This window comes from Glycine soja, chromosome 3, assembly GCF_004193775.1.
Source record: "Glycine soja cultivar W05 chromosome 3, ASM419377v2, whole genome shotgun sequence".
Taxonomy (NCBI): Eukaryota; Viridiplantae; Streptophyta; class Magnoliopsida; order Fabales; family Fabaceae; genus Glycine; species Glycine soja.
Window position 1 is genome coordinate 20446516 of NC_041004.1, and position 18011 is coordinate 20464526.

Consider the following 18011-nt stretch of genomic DNA (forward strand, 5'->3'; position numbering starts at 1 on the left):
TATATATGACTTTTGTTATTTTTATTTTAAACATACACAAGAGAGTAAAATGTAGCAATAAAAGTGGAGAGCATGACCCTCTTATAACAATCGTATCTATTGTTTATACATTTGTACCTGACTCGCACTCTTGCAGATCGAACGCACCCAAAGAAACCCTGCTACTGCCACCGCGCTAGCTAGGGTTTCATTCCACCCACTCCCAACAATCTCCCAATAGAATGCTGAAAGAGAATTGCTGATTATCGCTTCACTCAACTCTACCAAATCGCATCACTGACCAATCTGGTGGAGCCGATTCCACAGTAGATGACATGAAACCGTGCTTGCGGACAAAGCCTCTTCTTCTTCTGCTCTCTCTGCTACTTCTCCACAACATCACATTCGTTCTCTCCGATGATTCCAGCAGGAAAAACACCTTCCGCGAGCGCGAAGCCTCCGACGACTCCCTCGGATACCCCGAAATGTAACACTCTCATTCATTTATTGCTTTCATCATATGCAATTAGCTTAATAGCTTTCGAATTTCAATTTTAAGGCTTGTTTGGTAACCTGTTTAATTTTGGAACTGATCGGTTTTTCTACCGAGCTAGAGAAAATAATGGTTGTTTCTTTAAATTGTGCTGAAACAATCACACTTTTTGAATAGGGTGAAACTTATATGTAATTGCCTAGGTTGTTTTAGTGGTTGTTCTTCGATCAGAATTGGAGTTTGACTCTGATAATATGAGGAGTAAAGGTTTGTGTTAAAGGTTCGCATAGGTTATCGAGTTCAAACTCTAATTTTAATTAGAGAATGAAACTCTAATTCATTCATTGCTTCCAACTCATACATTAGCTTAATGGTTTTCGATTTTATGGCTTGTTTGGTTACCTGTTTAATTCAGGAACGGATTGCTTCTTCTACCAAGCAAGAGAAAATAGTTGTTATTTCTTAAAAATATGCTGAACCAATCACACGTTTTGATTATGATGAAACTAAGATATAATTGCTTAGGTGGTTTTAGTGTTTTTCTCTAATAGAATTGGAGTTTGACTCTGATAATTTGCGTAATAAAGGTTTTTGTTAAAGGTTAACGTAGGTATTGAGTAGAAATTCTATTTCTACTTAGAGATTAGAGAATGGAACACTAGTTCATTCATTTGTTTTGTCTCATACATTAGCTTAATGGCTTTCGATTTTAAGGCTTGCTTGGTAGCCTGTTTAATTCGGAAGCTGATTGCTTTTTCTACCAAGCTAGAGAAAATGATAATTATTTATTTAAAATATGCTGAACAATCACACGTTTTGATTAGGATGAAACTTAGATGTAATGCAATTGCTTAGGTGGTTTTAGTGTTGTTCTCTAATAGAATTGGAGTTTGACTCTGATAACCTGCTTAGCAATGGTTTGTGTTAAAGGTTGTTATCTAGTTGAAACTCTAATTCTAATTAGAGAATAATCCTATAAGGGTGTGTTTGATTTCCATTTTCAAAAACTGTTTTTAGTTTTCAAAATGCACCTAAACAAGGTTTCTCAGATAACTTTGAAGAGTAGTGCAAGGCACAAACTAGAGTGTGGAATTGAGGGAGAAGTTGAACAAAATGAAAAATGAAAAAAGAAAATGAGAAAAATCTCCTAGCTATTTGGTTTTTAAAATTGTTTTAGAAACAATTTTTTAAATTTAATAGATTTTGGATGATAAATTGATTGAGTAGTGTGAAATTGTTTTAGAAAACTTTTTTTATCATCAAAGACTGAGAAGGGAACCAAACAGGTCCTAAGTGTTTGTAGAACTGTATATAAATTTTGTGCTTTTAATTACTCTTGATATCTTTTCCCTGTTATGGCGTGGTTAGAGATGAGGATGCACTTGTGAATTCAAAGTGCCCCAAGAATTTGGAGCTCAGATGGCAAACAGAAGTTAGTTCCAGCATCTATGCAAATCCCTTGATTGCTGATATTAACAGGTATTGTTTGTGCTTTGCTTTTTGAGTGATTTGTGTTTGTGTGATTTTCATTTTGTTGAATGTCTGCCTTTTTGTTTTGCAGTGATGGGAAGCTTGAGATTGTGGTTCCGTCTTTTGTTCACTACCTTGAGGTTCTAGAAGGTGCTGATGGGGACAAAATGCCAGGTAAAAGAATGTGGGGTTTTACTATTTTTCTTATTGTGGTAGGCTTGGGTTGATGATGCCGATGAGCTTGGGATATTTATAGAGGATAAACTATGTGCTCCTTCCCTTGATCAATTTTATTTTACTATGGTTTTATTGTAGATAAATTAAGGTTGATTGTATTTTATAATATGGAGGTAGGCTGTAGCCTGTAGGCTTGTGATTAAAAGAGGTTTAGCCTCAGAATAAATTTTGCAAGTTATATGAGAATTAATGAGTAGCTAAGGTGAGTACTTACAGATCTTATGTAACCAGAGAGAGGTAAAAGATTCAAAAGCTTATTCTAATCACCGCAATTGGCCTGTGCCTATTTTGCACCACTTCTGGAAGCTAATGTAGTAGCTGTAGCTTATGTAACATCTTACTTGAGCTACATGGTGCATTACACATGGTTAATGACCTACCATTAGAATGTTGAATTGTTCATAATCTGAAATAATTGGTAAAGTTTTGTTTTGGTTGCCAGTTGCGTAACACAACCCTCAACTTTTGTCTGGGTTTGAGATGTGTAAAATTTGGCAATAAAATATAATGTAGCCACATGGGCTTAGTTGTTCTTTATACTGAAAGCAGATTTGACCTTGCATGTCCCCAGCACATGTAACTTGTTAATAAGGCCTAGAATTCTGTGTGACTCCTGATTAAGGAACAATAATAAATTACTCTTGCTACGTAAGGTGGTGGTGGGGAGGGAATACTGAAAGGGATCAATGTTAATGCACTGTTCAGACTTGTATAAACTGATTGTTAATGCTTAGGATCGAAGCTTGTCCTTATTGTGATTGATTGATTAACTTAGGTTTGATTTTGAGTTTTATAAAACATAATCTTCTGAATGGTTCTCAGGCTGGCCTGCTTTCCACCAATCAACTGTGCATTCTAGTCCTCTTCTATATGACATTGACAAAGATGGAGTGAGAGAAATAGCTTTGGCAACCTACAATGGTGAAGTGCTGTTTTTCAGGTGACTTTTTTTTCTTTTCCATATTTTCAAAATTTTGCTTCCATGAACAATTACCCATTACTTGAGGTGCTTTTATCAAGGTTGTAATAAGTTACCAATTTTAGGGTTTCGGGCTATATGATGTCAGATAAGCTTGAAGTTCCGCGTAGGAAGGTGCTAAAAAAATGGTTTGTGGGCTTGGATCCTGACCCAGTGGACCGTTCTCATCCAGATGTTCATGATGACCAACTTGTCCAAGATGCTACTATCAAGAATTCTATGTCTCGTAAGTTTCTGCTGTGCTTACTACTCAAATCACTGTTGTGTAAGTGGGTTAAGAGATTCTCTTATTTTCATTATCAACCTAGTAAAATGGATTTAATCACAGTCACAGGGTTCAACAACTGAGTACAATTTTGGGCTTCGTGTGTTGTAAAATGTACATTTAATTAATTAATTATTAATTTTATCTTAATGATTCTCCTTGTAGAAATGAATGGAAGTAGACATGAAGCCAAATCTTCAGCTGCCACATCAACAGAAAACCACCTTGAGACAAAAAATTTGTCCAATCCTGAGCCAGAAAAGAAAATAAATGGTAGTCAAGTAGATGAGAGTATTAAGGTGCCTAATCCTGAGCCAGAAAAGAAAATAAATGGAAGTCAAATAGATGAGATTATTAAGGTGCCTAATCCTGAGCCAGAAAAGAAAATAAATGGAAGTCAAGTAGACGAGAGTATTAAGGTGCCAACTGTTGTGGATAATTCCTCTGTGAATGCTGGGTCTCTGGAAACTGTTCATGCTGATAATAAAACCAGCACTGGGAGACGTCTTCTGGAAGATAACAATTCCAAAGGAGCAGTGCAAGGCAGTTCTGAATCCAAAGTTAAAGAGGGTATTCATGCTGCAACTGTGGAAAATGATGAAGGCCTGGATGCAGATGCTGATTCATCTTTTGAGTTATTCCGTAATAGTGAAGATCTGGCTGATGAGTATAGTTATGATTATGATGATTATGTTGATGAAACAATGTGGGGTGATGAAGAATGGACTGAAGTTAAACATGAAAAATTAGAAGATTATGTGAATGTTGACTCACACATCTTGTGCACTCCTGTGAGTTCCTGCTTTAACTTTTTATTGTTATAAAATTTATTAAATCTTCATTCTGCTTAGTTGTAAGAAAAAAAAGTGTAAAAACGTCTTGTTTATTTAGTCATCTTCTTTCCTTTGCCAGGTCATTGCTGATATCGACAATGATGGTGTTTCAGAAATGATTGTTGCCGTTTCTTATTTCTTTGATCACGAGTGAGTCCATCTGTACATAGTTTATAAATTTCAATTATATGTTTATTTTGTTTTTCTGTTGTGACAATTATGTCATTCAAATTTCATGGTTAAATAAGTTGCTAGCTGTACAGCTCTTTTGTTGTCATTCCATATGTGCATCCTGGTTAACTTTTTTTTTTTTTTTTTCTGTTGAGGAAGGTGAATAACCATCTTAATAGTTCTTTAGTTGCTTGAGTCCTTTGTCACTTACTTTTTTTCTTGACACCTATGAGACCCAGATGTGTATCATTGTAAAATAAAGAGATGAAAAAAAGCTCCCTACACACTTCAGTGTTACTTGCAGACAAAATAGATTTAGTATAAATGACTTCAACTCAATCTGTATGAACAGACAGTATGGGGATGGAACCCAATTCTGTGAAGGGTGTTCTGGATAGAAAGATTAATATAATTATTAAGAAGGTCTTTCTGATTTTGTCTATCAAGAATTAGCTACAAGATGAAGTTGTGGGCAACTGGGCAAAGGAATAGTGTTATTATAAAACAAAAGAAAGCTACTATGACAAAGATTATCTTGTTTTGCGTCCTTAATAAACTTATTACTTCAGATATGAATAAAAGTCACATGTATTTAAGCTCTGGAGATGAAATGTGTTGCCAGATAATGGCTTTCTGCAAAAAAGAACATCAGTGAAACTTATTTTATTCTTTTTTACTTATTTTATCGAGAGATCAAGCCATCGTACTATTTTATTTTACTAATCTCTGCTTCATTTATTTGGTCGCCAGACTGGGAATGCTTGTTATTTTTTCTAAACAACTTTTTGAAAAGTTTTTGGAGCATTATTCTTTTTGACTATTTTATACCAATAACTGGTTCTTACTTATATTATGTCTGCATCTACAGATGAGTATTTGTTGATTTAGTGATCTGTCAGTAATCATCCACCTTTTAAGCTGTCAGGTATTATGACAACCAGGAGCATCGGAAAGAACTGGGTGATATTGACATTGGGAAATATGTTGCTGGTGGTATTGTTGTTTTTAATCTGGATACGAAACAAGTTAAATGGACTGCAGAACTTGATCTGAGTACAGATACTTCAAACTTCCGTGCCTACATATATTCTTCCCCAACTGTTGTAGATTTGGATGGTGATGGGAATCTTGACATTCTTGTTGGAACTTCATATGGCCTGTTTTATGTGTTAGATCATCATGGTAATGTCTAGGGACTGCTTCCTTACTATTACTCTTGTTTTAAAAACGTTCAGGTTTCTATGTTGCCTTCATTGATTTTCTCAGATTTTATTTCGTTAATAATTATTGATGTTAATGTTACCTTATTTTTTTATTTTCCTCTCTAAATATTTCTGGTAGTCATGCCTTTTGTTAAGAAGAGAGTGAGGGAAGCAAAGCTATTTTGAATATGGATGTCCTAGTCGATAATGAAAAAGTAGAATTTTTTCTTTTTTTGACAGTTGAGACTCTAACATGAATGAATGAGATTGGCTTTCTTCTAAAACTGGTACACAAGAGTCTTCAAGAAGATAAAGGCCATATCTTTCTCTAGCACGTCCAATCTTTCCTCACTTGAAAGATGTATATCATTTTTATGAACCTTTGTTTTCCCTCCCTTTTCTGCTTTGCTTTATTGCTGTTTCCCTACTGAATGATGTATTGCATTGCAAAGTTGGACTTGGACATGTTTTGCTCTGAAATCGTAAGATTGGGGACTGAATGCATTTAATTTTCAGCTTACGATATTTCATTGATTGCAAGTTATTCTTTTAGCCGTGTCATTATTTAGTTGTCAAAACTCAAGATTTTGAATCAAGGGTTTTTGGCTACATGTATCTATACATTGGTAAATTAAATGCTAGTAGTTGTTTTTCTCAAATAGGTAAGGTTAGACAAAAGTTTCCTCTTGAAATGGCTGAGATTCAAGGAGCTGTTGTTGCGGCTGATGTTAATGATGACGGGAAAATTGAACTAGTTACAGCTGATACACATGGAAATGTTGCTGTATGGACTCCAAAAGGAGATTTAATATGGGAAAAACATCTAAAGAGTCTTATTCCACAGGTAACTTGCTATCACAATCTTTCTTAGCATTAATGAATGTTGCATGATTTTATGCATTGTATGTTGTCAATATTTATTCTTGTTTACAGAGCAATCAATATCTATGATATAGGATTTTAAAAATGGTTTGAATTGATGGGATAATTACAGAATGAATGTAGACTGTTATTATACTGGTCAAAATGATGAAACATTGAATTTTAAAGATGAAAGGTAGAGAAAAACATAAGGGGAAGTGGATGTATCACTCCAGTTCTATATTTGGTTCACTTCCCTTTGGCTTTAGGCATTCTCTTGGATGTGTTGGAAGATGAAAAGAGGCTTAAAGATGAAGAGATTGAGCATGCTACAATAGAAGAGTCCATGCAGCAATGTGCTGGCCTCCAATGAAACTATTGACAAATACGGTTCTTCAACAAGACTGTTAAAAAAATACTAATAATACAGGCACTGGCTGACATAAACAAATGATGAAGTCCGTAAAAGTATAAAACATTTTGAAAACAAAAGTTCAAGACTTCTATCCCAACAAGTTGAAAGCTTTATAAGCTTGAGGGGGAATGTGTTGGAAACTGTTTATATTCCTAGGAAATAATGTCTAGGATAGTGGAATAGCCAGATTCATGTATAGTGGCTATTAGTGTTATGGGGAGTTACAGTTCTTATTATTATTGTTGCTCTTTAATGTAAATCAATCTGAAATGATTATAAATAAGGGGTACTGTTGACTGCTTCTAATTTCATCATATATTCTTCTCTTCAACATTAGACTTGATCTTAAAGGGGTCTTTGGACTTCCGAAGGGTCAATAGACCAAGTCCCTTTATCTTATCAGAATACAAATGAACCAAGTCAATGAAACTTTTTTAGTCAAGGTCTTCACAGTATTCCTCAAGAGCTATCAATTTTACATTTTGATGATAGATACACAATTTCCTGTTGTTGATGATAGATTATAGAATACTCAAGTGAATATCACTTTACCTAGGTAATTGCACATTAGATTTAATTTAGACAATGTGTTCATATGAACCTATTAATGTTTTTTAGGTTTGCTTAATTTGATCATTTGTCTCTGTTAGGAACCAAGAATTGAAATGAGAAAGAAAATAAAAGATTTTATTGACTAGTAAGAAAAGAACAGAAAATAGGAGAGAAAACTCTCCTCCAAGGGTTTCCCCTTCACAAAGGATTTCTCTTTTCACAAAGAGCTAATGCTCAATCTACAAATGATAAGATCCCCCTCTCTCCTATCCTTCTTCCTCTATTTATCTCTAATAAACCCCTCTAACTAACTAACTCATTAGTAGTCTAACTATATTAACTAACTCTTCCTTCTCCTTATATCCTAACAGTCTCACTCCTTCCACACATTTGCATTGCATTAGAAACCATTTAGGCGATTCATTTGTCCAAAGTTTGATTGAGAATGTCGCTCATTTTCCTTAGGGTCCTACTGTTGGTGATGTTGATGGGGATGGCCATACTGAGCTTGTTGTGCCAACACTATCTGGGAAGATTCATGTTCTTGATGGCAGGGATGGGTCATCTATTGGGCGGTATCCATATCAAACTCATGGAAGAATAATGAATCAAGTTCTTCTAGTCGATTTAAGTAAAGACAAGGAGAAAAAGAAGGGATTAACTATTGTTACCACATCATTTGATGGTTATTTGTACCTCATTGATGGACCTACTGGATGTGCTGATGCTGTTGACATTGGTGAAACTTCGTAAGAGATTCTTTAACTGTTATCTCTCGGATATGCTTTCTGTTCTACTTTCTTGAAGTTATGTGCCATTTTTTTTACAGGTATAGCATGGTCTTGGCAGACAATGTTGATGGTGGGGATGATCTTGATCTAATTGTCACAACAATGAATGGCAATGTCTTCTGCTTCTCAACCCCATCTCCTCATCATCCCCTAAAGGCAGGATATGTTTGAAATTTGATCATTGAAACAACCTCGGTTTTGTTACTGAATGGCTTTATACATTGTTTCAGGCATGGAGATTGCCTAGTCAAGGAAGAAATAATCTTGCAAATCGTTACAGTCGTGAAGGTATCTATGTTACTCATCCTTCTAGGGCATTCCGCGATGAGGAAGGCAAAAGCTTTTGGGTGGAAATTGAGATTGTAGATAACTACAGATACCCATCTGGGCATCAAGGACCGTACAAAGTCACTGTAAGTTCTTGACCAAATTAATTTCTTTAGATCACTGATTATTTGGGAAGCATTCAATTTATGTTTCATTCTTCTTTCATGCCGTGTAAATTCACCAGACTTCCTTGCTCGTACCTGGTAATTACCAAGGAGAGAGAACGATAAAGTTGAACAATACCTATGGTCAACCTGGTAAATATCGGATTAAGCTGCCAACTGTGTCGGTAAGGACCATGGGAACGGTTTTGGTTGAGATGGTTGACAGAAATGGACTGTATTTCTCTGATGATTTCTCTCTTACATTCCATATGCACTACTATAAACTGTTGAAGTGGCTTCTTGTTCTTCCAATGCTTGGGATGTTTGGTGTGCTTGTAATCCTTCGCCCACAAGGCTCAATGCCATTGCCATCTTTTTCAAGGAACAATGATTAATGATGATTACTCTATTTCATATACTCAGTTCAGAAAATGTGAATATTTTTATGTCAAATTGAGTAGAATCTGTTATGATGTATGCCTTGGGTGCTGCGGTGAACTTTGATCACGGAGTTGGAGCAATCTTTTACAAGCTGAAAAATTAGTTCAGCTAAAGTTACTTTAGAGATAGTCGAAGATTGCAACAGAGTGAATGATACCTTAATGTCGGGATTTTGCCCTTAAAATGTTGTAGTGTAGTGTAATCTGATACTGAAATGTTTAACCGAGTTACATATACTTTTTTCCATTATTGAATCAAAATAGATATTTATAATTAATACACAGTTCTCTCCAAGTTTGACTTTTTCCAGCTTTTGTATATTGTGTATGCCTATTTGTTACAGGCTCAGTTCTGATGTGGAAATCATCTGATGTGGATATGATAGAATAAAATGTTAAGAGAAATGCTAAGTACGGGGGTAAATGGATAGGACCCAATCAACGAACTCGTCCAATCTAATCCAATTAAATTTTTGTGGATGGATTGAGTTATTGAATTGAATTGATTTTAATTTAATGAAATTGATTATAATTGGATTGGGTAACCAATTTGGAGTTTCGGATTCGATCAAAACCTAACAGAATTTAATTTAGCATAATATTATGTTTTATGATTATTACTAACTTAAGTATTTTGATTTATAAAACAATATTATGTTTTATGATTATTGAATTTTATTAGTGATTATTATTTATCATATGAATAATATTTTTATTTTTTATTTTTTTGTCAAATAAAATATCTTATTATTTTTTTTGAGTTTGGTGATAATTTTTGAATGATTCAACCTGATAATCAATTCAATTAAAGTTGTATTGGATTGAATTAGGTTATAAAAAAAGAAAAAGGTAAACACAATTAAGTTTAATTGGATTGGGTTAAAAAATAAGCAAAACTCGATTTAACTTGGGTGACTTACACTCCTAATGTTGAGAATATATTCTCTAACATAATTTTTTATACATTCTCATTCTCTTCTGTTGTTTGAAATTTGTTGAAAATCATAAAATTTAGTGAGTCTCACATCTCATCTAATGATCCTTTTCTAATTTTGTAGTTTTTAATAAACTTTATTCAAGAAAAGTGTGCTAGAAGGAGTGTGTTAGATAGCGTGGAGTATTCCTAGACTTATGGAATGTTAAATACTTAGTTTTTTTTTTTATACTTTGTAATTGCATTTTGAGTGAATTCAAATGTATTTAGTATAAAATCATTTTTCTCATTCAATATTTATTAGATTAGATTTTTTATGCTAGTATTAAAATTGACCTGGTTGAAAATAAATATGAAAAAAAAAACTCTAGATGTCACGTGATTATGCACAACTTATTTTGGGATAATAATCCATACTGCTTAATTATATTCACTTGGTTATTTTCTTTAAAAGAAGGTTAAACAAGTTTATTAGAAAATGTGTTTCATTTGACTGTTGAACCTTTGAAAATGAATGTGAATGGAATTTAATTTTCTGATGTTGGTTGGAGTTACCTAATTAGCTTTTTTTTTTTTTTTTAGAGAAAACAAGATCATATAATTTCACTAAGGATGATTGGTTGTACATGTGAGAATACAAATTAAATTTACAAAGACTTTTGGATAGTGGAGAGGGAAGCCCTAGGTTTTGTTGCTGCCAGATTATCTTTCATCATTTTGAATTGCTGAATCCACACGAGAGCTTGATGGAGTGCATAAACTTCAGCTTCCTGCGGTTGAGGTGTGCCTTGATAGTGCTTGGTTTTGGCTTTGATGAAGGTTCCATTGTCATCACGAAGACACATCCCTATACCAAACACATTCTGATCCTTGAAAATAATTGCGTCAAAGTTGCATTTGGGGAGACCTATTGCTGGAGGAGTCCATATCTGTTGGGAGGTAGAAGGCGGAGACGCTGAAATATAAATGTTGTTGCTTGCATCGGCAGATAACCACTCTGAATAGGATTGAAGCGCTAAGGAGACAACAATGGAGGAAGTTGTTTCAACGTTTTCCCAGACTTTTTGATTACGAGTTTTCCGTATGTACCAAAGGATCATAGCTGATTGACTTGACTTATGAGGATGGAGTTGCTCGAGAAGGTTGAAGATAAAATCATTGTAGCTTTCGGCAGTTTTGATCTTAGGTTGGATGACATCCCAAAGCTTTGCTGTTGTTATCCAAATTTGTTTGGATTTTTCACATGTGATAAAGAGGTGCCATTCATTTTCATAAACTTGTGAACAAAAATAGCATTGAGAATTACAGTTAACTCCTTTTGGAAGGAGTCTTTACCTATTTGGCAGACAACCACTAAGAGATCTACACACGAAGTGTTTAATTTTGGGAGGAGTATGCAACTTCCAAACTGCTGACCAATTCCCATTAGCTTTCAAGAGTTCGGTGCCTAACATGGCTTCTATGATGTTGTGGTAGGCGGTTTTAACAGAATAGGAACCATTTAGGGAAAATTTCCAGATCAACCTATCATTATCAGATGAATTAATGAGAGGAATAGATTGAATAGCATGTGCATCTGAATGATTGAATGTTACTTCAATAAAACCAGCTTGCCACTCATGTCTTTGATGATCTATAAGATCCCCAACAGTTAGTGTCTCAAGGCCGTGGGGAGTAGGAGTTGTAACATAGGAATTTTGTGATGATTTTAACCAAGGCTAAAACCAAAGATTGATAGAAGCCAATATTCCACTTTATACATTCCTTAGACTATTACTTGAAGCATAGATAATACGCCAAACATAACTCGGATTATATATGACCTAGGTTGGCCTCCAAAAAATTCCCTTGAAGAAAATATTTAGTTTTGAGCACTTTTGAAACCATAGTATCTTGGTTGGCCAATAATCTCCAACATTGCTTCCCTAGCATAGCAAGATTAAAAGCATAAAGGTGCTAAAGCCTATACCTCTAAATTTCTTTTTCATTGTAAGCTTGTCCCTATAAAGGAAATTTATTCCCTTCCTAGGTTGCAAAGTTGATCCCCACAAAAAATAATTCATCATCTTTTGTAGCTCATCTTCAAGAGTGGAAGGAAGGAGTAAAACAGTGATACAATAGGTGGGAATAGATTGAGCAACAGATTTTATTATGATTTATTTACCAACTTTTGACAAGTTCTTGGAGGTCCAATGGTTGATATGCCTCCTAAGTCTTTCCTTGATGAAACCAAAAACCTTCTTTCTTATTTTTCCAATGATTGATGGAAAACCTAGGGTATTTGCCCGAGCCAATGGTCTTGTAACTCCCAAAAGTGCATAAATGGAGTGTCTAGTACTATAGGGAATGTTGGAATTGTAAAAAAATTTTAATTTCTGAAAATTTATTAATTGAGCAGATGTTTTCCCATAGGTGTCAAGAATGTCCTTCAAGATATAAGCTTCAATTTCAAAAGACCTACAAAATAAATAAAAAGTCATCAGTGAATAAAAGGTGCATGAGGATAAAAGATCCCCCACACTTTGGTATCATGTATGTCCCTTATACTATCATGTTTTTTAATCAAGGATGAAAGACCTCAGTGCATAAGATAAAAAGATAAGGTGACAGTGGGTCACCCTACCTTAGTCCTCTTTTAGGGGTAATATACTCAACAAAATCACCATTGTTCATCAAAGAATAATGAACAGTCTAAAGAGAGAGTTTTATCCAAGCAATCCACTTTTCATGGAAACCCATCTTCTCCAAAAAGGCAAAAGAGATCATTCCAGACAACTATATCAAAGGATTTGTTGATATCAACCTTCAAAGTGACTTGTCCATGTTTTCCTTTTGATTTGCATCTCATATGTTGGATAATCTCTAAGGTCAGGATAACATTGTCCAAAATAAAATGGTCTTCGACAAAAGCTGATTGTTCAACAAAGATACATTTACAACTTCTCAACAACTCTCACACTACAACACTTCATGTGGTGACACTTAATTCAAAATCCTTTTTGGTTAGAACCCTCTAGCGGTCAAAACCCTTAGTAGGTAGCCCTTTTTGAGACCTCGCAAATTAGCTTTGCTTGCTTCTAGGATCAATGATTGATCCCACAACACAAGACATTTCAGCTTGCTTTATCCTCACTCACTCGTTTGTCAGGAAACTTCCCAGCAAATCACCCATCCCATAACTACTCCAAGCCAAGCATGCTTAACCGTGGAGTTCTTAAGTAATGAGCTACTGAAAAGTAGATGCATCTTGTTGGTATAGGTAGTACCAATTAATTCCTTTAAGTCATCTTAACTGCTATAGAACCTCTAAAGCCCTCTCATTCTGGTGTGGTTTGATGGGCGTGTTACATGCCCACTAGCTTCTGCCTAGTTCATCCTCGAACCGCACCATGCAGGGAGAGATGTCTGCTCTGATACCATTCGTAACGCCTTTTGTTACAATAACAACCCGTAATAAAATATATCAAAAAGGATATGAAATCCCAAAATTATAATAGTTTGAAAATACCTCATGTATAATAAAATAAGTCAAATAAACGAGTCTTTACAAAAAGAAAACATTATCCTCAAAACATGGGTATCTAAACTAAATTAATGCTTAAAATATAAAGAAAATAGCCTCATCCAACGTCTTATTCTTAAGTACTAACCAAGCTAAAATAAATGTAACTAAGAAAACTATGTCTTAAAGTCTCTTCACACTCAGCAACTTCTTTCTCATGCTCTAAAAATAACACTTATAATGAGATGATAATCCCAACAAATAAAACAACTAAAGGAGTTCGCAAATAATGTTATTTTCAATCGGCACGGTAATCTAGAAAATCAATCATGGTACCCATAATGAATTATATATATATAGACACACACACACACTTCAATAAAAATCATATTAAAACAATCAGAATTCATGACATTCTGATTAAATAAAATATTAAATAAACGACAACACCTTATTGAATCCAAATAAATATAATAGACGCAACTTAGTGATTCTCAAAATCACAAGAATCAATTCTTTAGTTTTCAGAATTAGTGTAGATCTCAAATTCTTCAAAGGGTCTATGAACTCATATTCGATGCAATGATGTCCCACTGCCTTTCCCATCATAGATGGAAGTATCCAAAATCTCTTCCCCATCCTAGATGGTAGTATCTATAAATAAATATTATTTTCATCCCCAATGGAGGTATCTAACATTATAATATCATAATAAAATGTACACCATCCTCCCTTCCTAGAAGGTGATGATCAACTCATAAACTTACAAGAATAGCATTCTAAAAAGAAACTACCAACAAATTCCCTAATTTCGTGCATCTTATAATAATTCTCAAAATCACACCACAATAATAATAGAATTAATTAGTAATATGAAACCACATATATAACAACAATTATATACGTAATATAATAACTAAGGCATATAATATTTACATTGGCTAGAACATAACACATATACGTACAAATTGGTCCTAATCCTAAAGGTTAAATTATATATTCATTAATTCAATGATAAGGCATATATATATATATGAAGAAAACACATTATCAATAATTCATACGATGAAGGTTTAGAAAAATTTATTTTACTCACCTCTTGAAGCAAGAAATTTGTGTTCTTCGTTATTCTTCTTCTCTACCAATTGCGTCAAAATAATTTCCCCGCTTTGTTTCTTTTTCTCAGTTCTTGAGCAATCCACTAATACCAAGAGATACCATTTATGTGTATGATTCTATGAGAATGAATTGTCTACCCTTATATAAAAACTATACGTAATTTGAAATTTGTTTAACCGATCTTTCTTTATCTATTATTTCTATTATCTTAAATTATTATTATCTTTAACCAATCTAATATATTATTATACTAACATCTTTTCTAAATAAAAATAACAATATAATATATTAAAACAATTTAATCTAAATTTTCATTTACTAAAACATATATTTAGATATCTTTATCTAAATAATTATTGGATTATTTTTGGGATGTTACATTTCTCCCCTCCTTAAAGAATTTTGTCCTTGAAATTAATAATACTTCTTAACCGAATTAACAATTAGCGTTATTAAAAATTTAAGAGTGAACACACCTCAATGAATGAGGTTCAAATATTGACGTCTAACGTCTTCCTCAAGCTCCCACGTAGCCTCTTCTGGAGTGAATCCTTCCCAAACTACTTTCACCAAAGGAATTGTCTTATTCCTTAGAGTCCTGGTGCTTTTGTTAGTGATTTGAACATGTATGGGTTTATATGTTAAATTACCCTTTAATTATATCTACTCAAGAACTATGATTTGTGAAACATCTTGTACGTACTTCTGGAGTTGAGAAACATGGAAGACGTCATGAAGATTTGACAAATGTGGTGGAAAAGCCAATTGGTAAGCAACATGCCTGACTCTTTTTAGGATTTTAAAGGGACCTATGAAACAAAGACTTAGCTTTTTGACCTTCATGGATCTCCCAACCCCAATCTTAGGAGTAACTCTCAAGAGTACATGTTCTCCTCCTTGAAATTCTAAAGGCTTCCTTCTCTTGCCAGCATAACTCTTTTTCCTACTATGAGCAGTGCACATCCTTTCTCTAATCAACATGATCTTATATGTGGTTTCTTGAACTATGTAAGGCCCTATCAAGGTCTTCTCACCCACCTCACACCAACATAAAAGGGATCTATACTTCCTCCCATAAAAGGCGTCGTAGGGTGTCATGCCTATGCTAGCATGGTAACTGTTGTTACAAGAAAACTCTATAAGGGGGTACAAACTTATCCCAACGTCCACCTTCATCAAGAACACACATTCTAAGCATGTCTTCAAGGGTCTGTATGGTCCTTTTTGACTGACCATCCATTTGAGGGTGATAAACAGTGCTAAAACTTAGGTTGGACCCAAAATCTTGTTGGAACGCCCTCTAAAATCTAGAGGTAAATCTAGGATCCCTATCTGACACTATAGAGGTAGGTATGCCATGAAGCTTAACTATCTCCCTAATGTATAGGTCTTCCAATATGTCCAGTTTATAGGTTTCCTTAATTGGCAAGAAGTGAGCAGACTTGTTAGCTTGCCCACAATTACCCATATGGCATCTAGACCTAAATGAGTCTTAAGCAAAACCATCACAAAATTCATCGAGATTCATTCTCATTTCCACTCAGGAGCTTCTAAAGGTTGTAGCAAACCTGAAGGTTTTTATGTTCAATCTTAACCCTCTGGCATACTAAACACCTAGATACAAAACTAGCTACATCTTTCTTCATCCCTAGCCACCAATACATCTTCTTTAAATCCTGATACATCTTGGTTATCCCTAGATGTATGGTGAACTTACCTTTATGGGCTTCCTCTAAAATTCTCTCTCTAAGGCTCCCCTCTTGACTACAACTCTTTCCTTAAATAACACTATGCCATCAGCATATAAGGTATATCCTTCTTGGTTCACCAATGACCGCAGTTCTTGGTTTATAAGTTGTTCTTTCTTAATCAGGTCTCTAATGTTACTACCAATCTCCAACCTATTCAACTTCATGCTTAATGCATTCAGAGACACATTCAAATTGAAGTCCCTAAACTCCTCTATCAGGTTCACTTCTTTCACCATCAAGCTAGACATGTGCAATGACTTCCTACTAAGAGCATTAACCACTACATTGGTTTTTCCTGGGTGGTACTTTAACTTGAAACCATAATCCTTTAGAAACTCCATCCACCTCCTCTGTCTCATATTTAACTCCTTCTGGTCAAACAAATATTTAAGGTTTTTATGGTCACTAAAAACCTCAAATTTTGCACCACACAAGTAATGCCTCCAAATCTTTAAGGCAAACACCACAATTGCTAACTCAAGATCACGGGTGGGACAATTTCCCTCATGAGTCCTAAGTTGCCTAGATGCATATGCGAACACCTTACCCTCTTGCATCAACACATATCATGAACCATTGTTAGAAGCATCACAATAAACCTCAAGGCTTACCAAAGGATCTGGAATAATCAACACTAGTGATGAGACCAACCACTTCTTAAGCTCATGAAAAATTGCTTCATACTCCTTATCCCACTCAAAAAGTTTCCCTTTCCTAGTCAACTTGGTAAGGGGTAAAGCTAGTAAAGAGAAACCCTATATGAACTTCCTATAGTAACCCACCAATCCTAGGAAACTCCTACTTTTGTCACTTACTTAGGTTGCCCCCATCCTAACACCATGTCAACCTTACTAGAATCAATTGCCACACCCCTACAAGAGATGGTATGTCCTAAAAACTTCACCTTATCAAGCCAAGATTCACACTTTTCTAGCTTGGCATACAAGTGCCCATCCCTCAAAATCTACAACATTACCCTCAAATGTTCCCTATGGTCGTTCAGTGTTTTAGAGTATATAAAGATATCATCTAGGAACACCACCACAAAATTTTCCAACAATGGTCTCAAGATCCAGTTCATGTAATCCATAAACACGGCTGGAGCATTAGTCACTCCAAAAGGCATTACAACATACTCGTAGTGCCCATACCTTGTCCTAAAGGCAATCTCAGGAATGTCTTCACTCTTGACTCTAATTTAGTGATATCCTGACCTTAAGTTTTTCTTAGAGAACACTAACGCTCCACACAACTGATCTAAAAGGTCATCTATCCCATATAATGGATACTTATTCTTGATAGTCACTTTGTTCAGTTGCCTATAACCCACACATAATCTCATGCTTCCATCTTTCTTCTTCACTAAAAGCACTGACGCTCCCCAAGGAGACACACTAGGCTTAATGAACCCTTTCTCCAACATCTTCTCTAATTGTTTCTTGAGCTCACTGAACTCTAGAGGTGACATCCTATAAGGTGCTACTAATACAGGTCCACTCCCAGGTACAAGGTCTATGTTAAACTCAACATCCCTATTTGGAGGTAGACTAGAGACTTCCCCATGAAAAACATCTTGGAATTTGCAC

General features: G+C 34.8%; 1 protein-coding gene across 2 annotated transcripts; it reads left to right on the plus strand.

Annotated features, from left to right (window-relative positions):
- Window positions 1-84: 84 nt before the first annotated feature.
- Window positions 85-9418, plus strand: LOC114406281 (protein DEFECTIVE IN EXINE FORMATION 1-like). 2 transcript variants are annotated; one of them, XM_028368950.1, is made up of 14 exons: window positions 85-466; window positions 1841-1951; window positions 2034-2116; window positions 3002-3119; window positions 3224-3384; window positions 3589-3722; window positions 3783-4214; window positions 4336-4406; window positions 5353-5609; window positions 6292-6473; window positions 7923-8206; window positions 8287-8404; window positions 8479-8661; window positions 8760-9418. In XM_028368950.1, the coding sequence occupies exons 1-14, from the start codon at window positions 315-317 to the stop codon at window positions 9072-9074; spliced, it is 2601 nt and encodes an 866-aa protein (XP_028224751.1). In that variant the 5' UTR covers window positions 85-314; the 3' UTR covers window positions 9075-9418. The 2 variants fall into 2 exon arrangements, with proteins under 2 accessions (XP_028224751.1, XP_028224750.1); XM_028368949.1 differs by having other exon boundaries at window positions 3589-4214.
- Window positions 9419-18011: the final 8593 nt, after the last annotated feature.

Bases quoted from the DNA above. Each gene is read 5' to 3' on its own strand.
- LOC114406281 (XM_028368949.1), top strand. From the start codon at position 315: ATGAAACCGTGCTTGCGGACAAAGCCTCTTCTTCTTCTGCTCTCTCTG. The intron at 3,120-3,223 runs GTGACTTTTTTT...TACCAATTTTAG, and splicing joins GGTGAAGTGCTGTTTTTCAG to GGTTTCGGGCTATATGATGT. The intron at 3,385-3,588 runs GTAAGTTTCTGC...TTCTCCTTGTAG, and splicing joins TATCAAGAATTCTATGTCTC to AAATGAATGGAAGTAGACAT.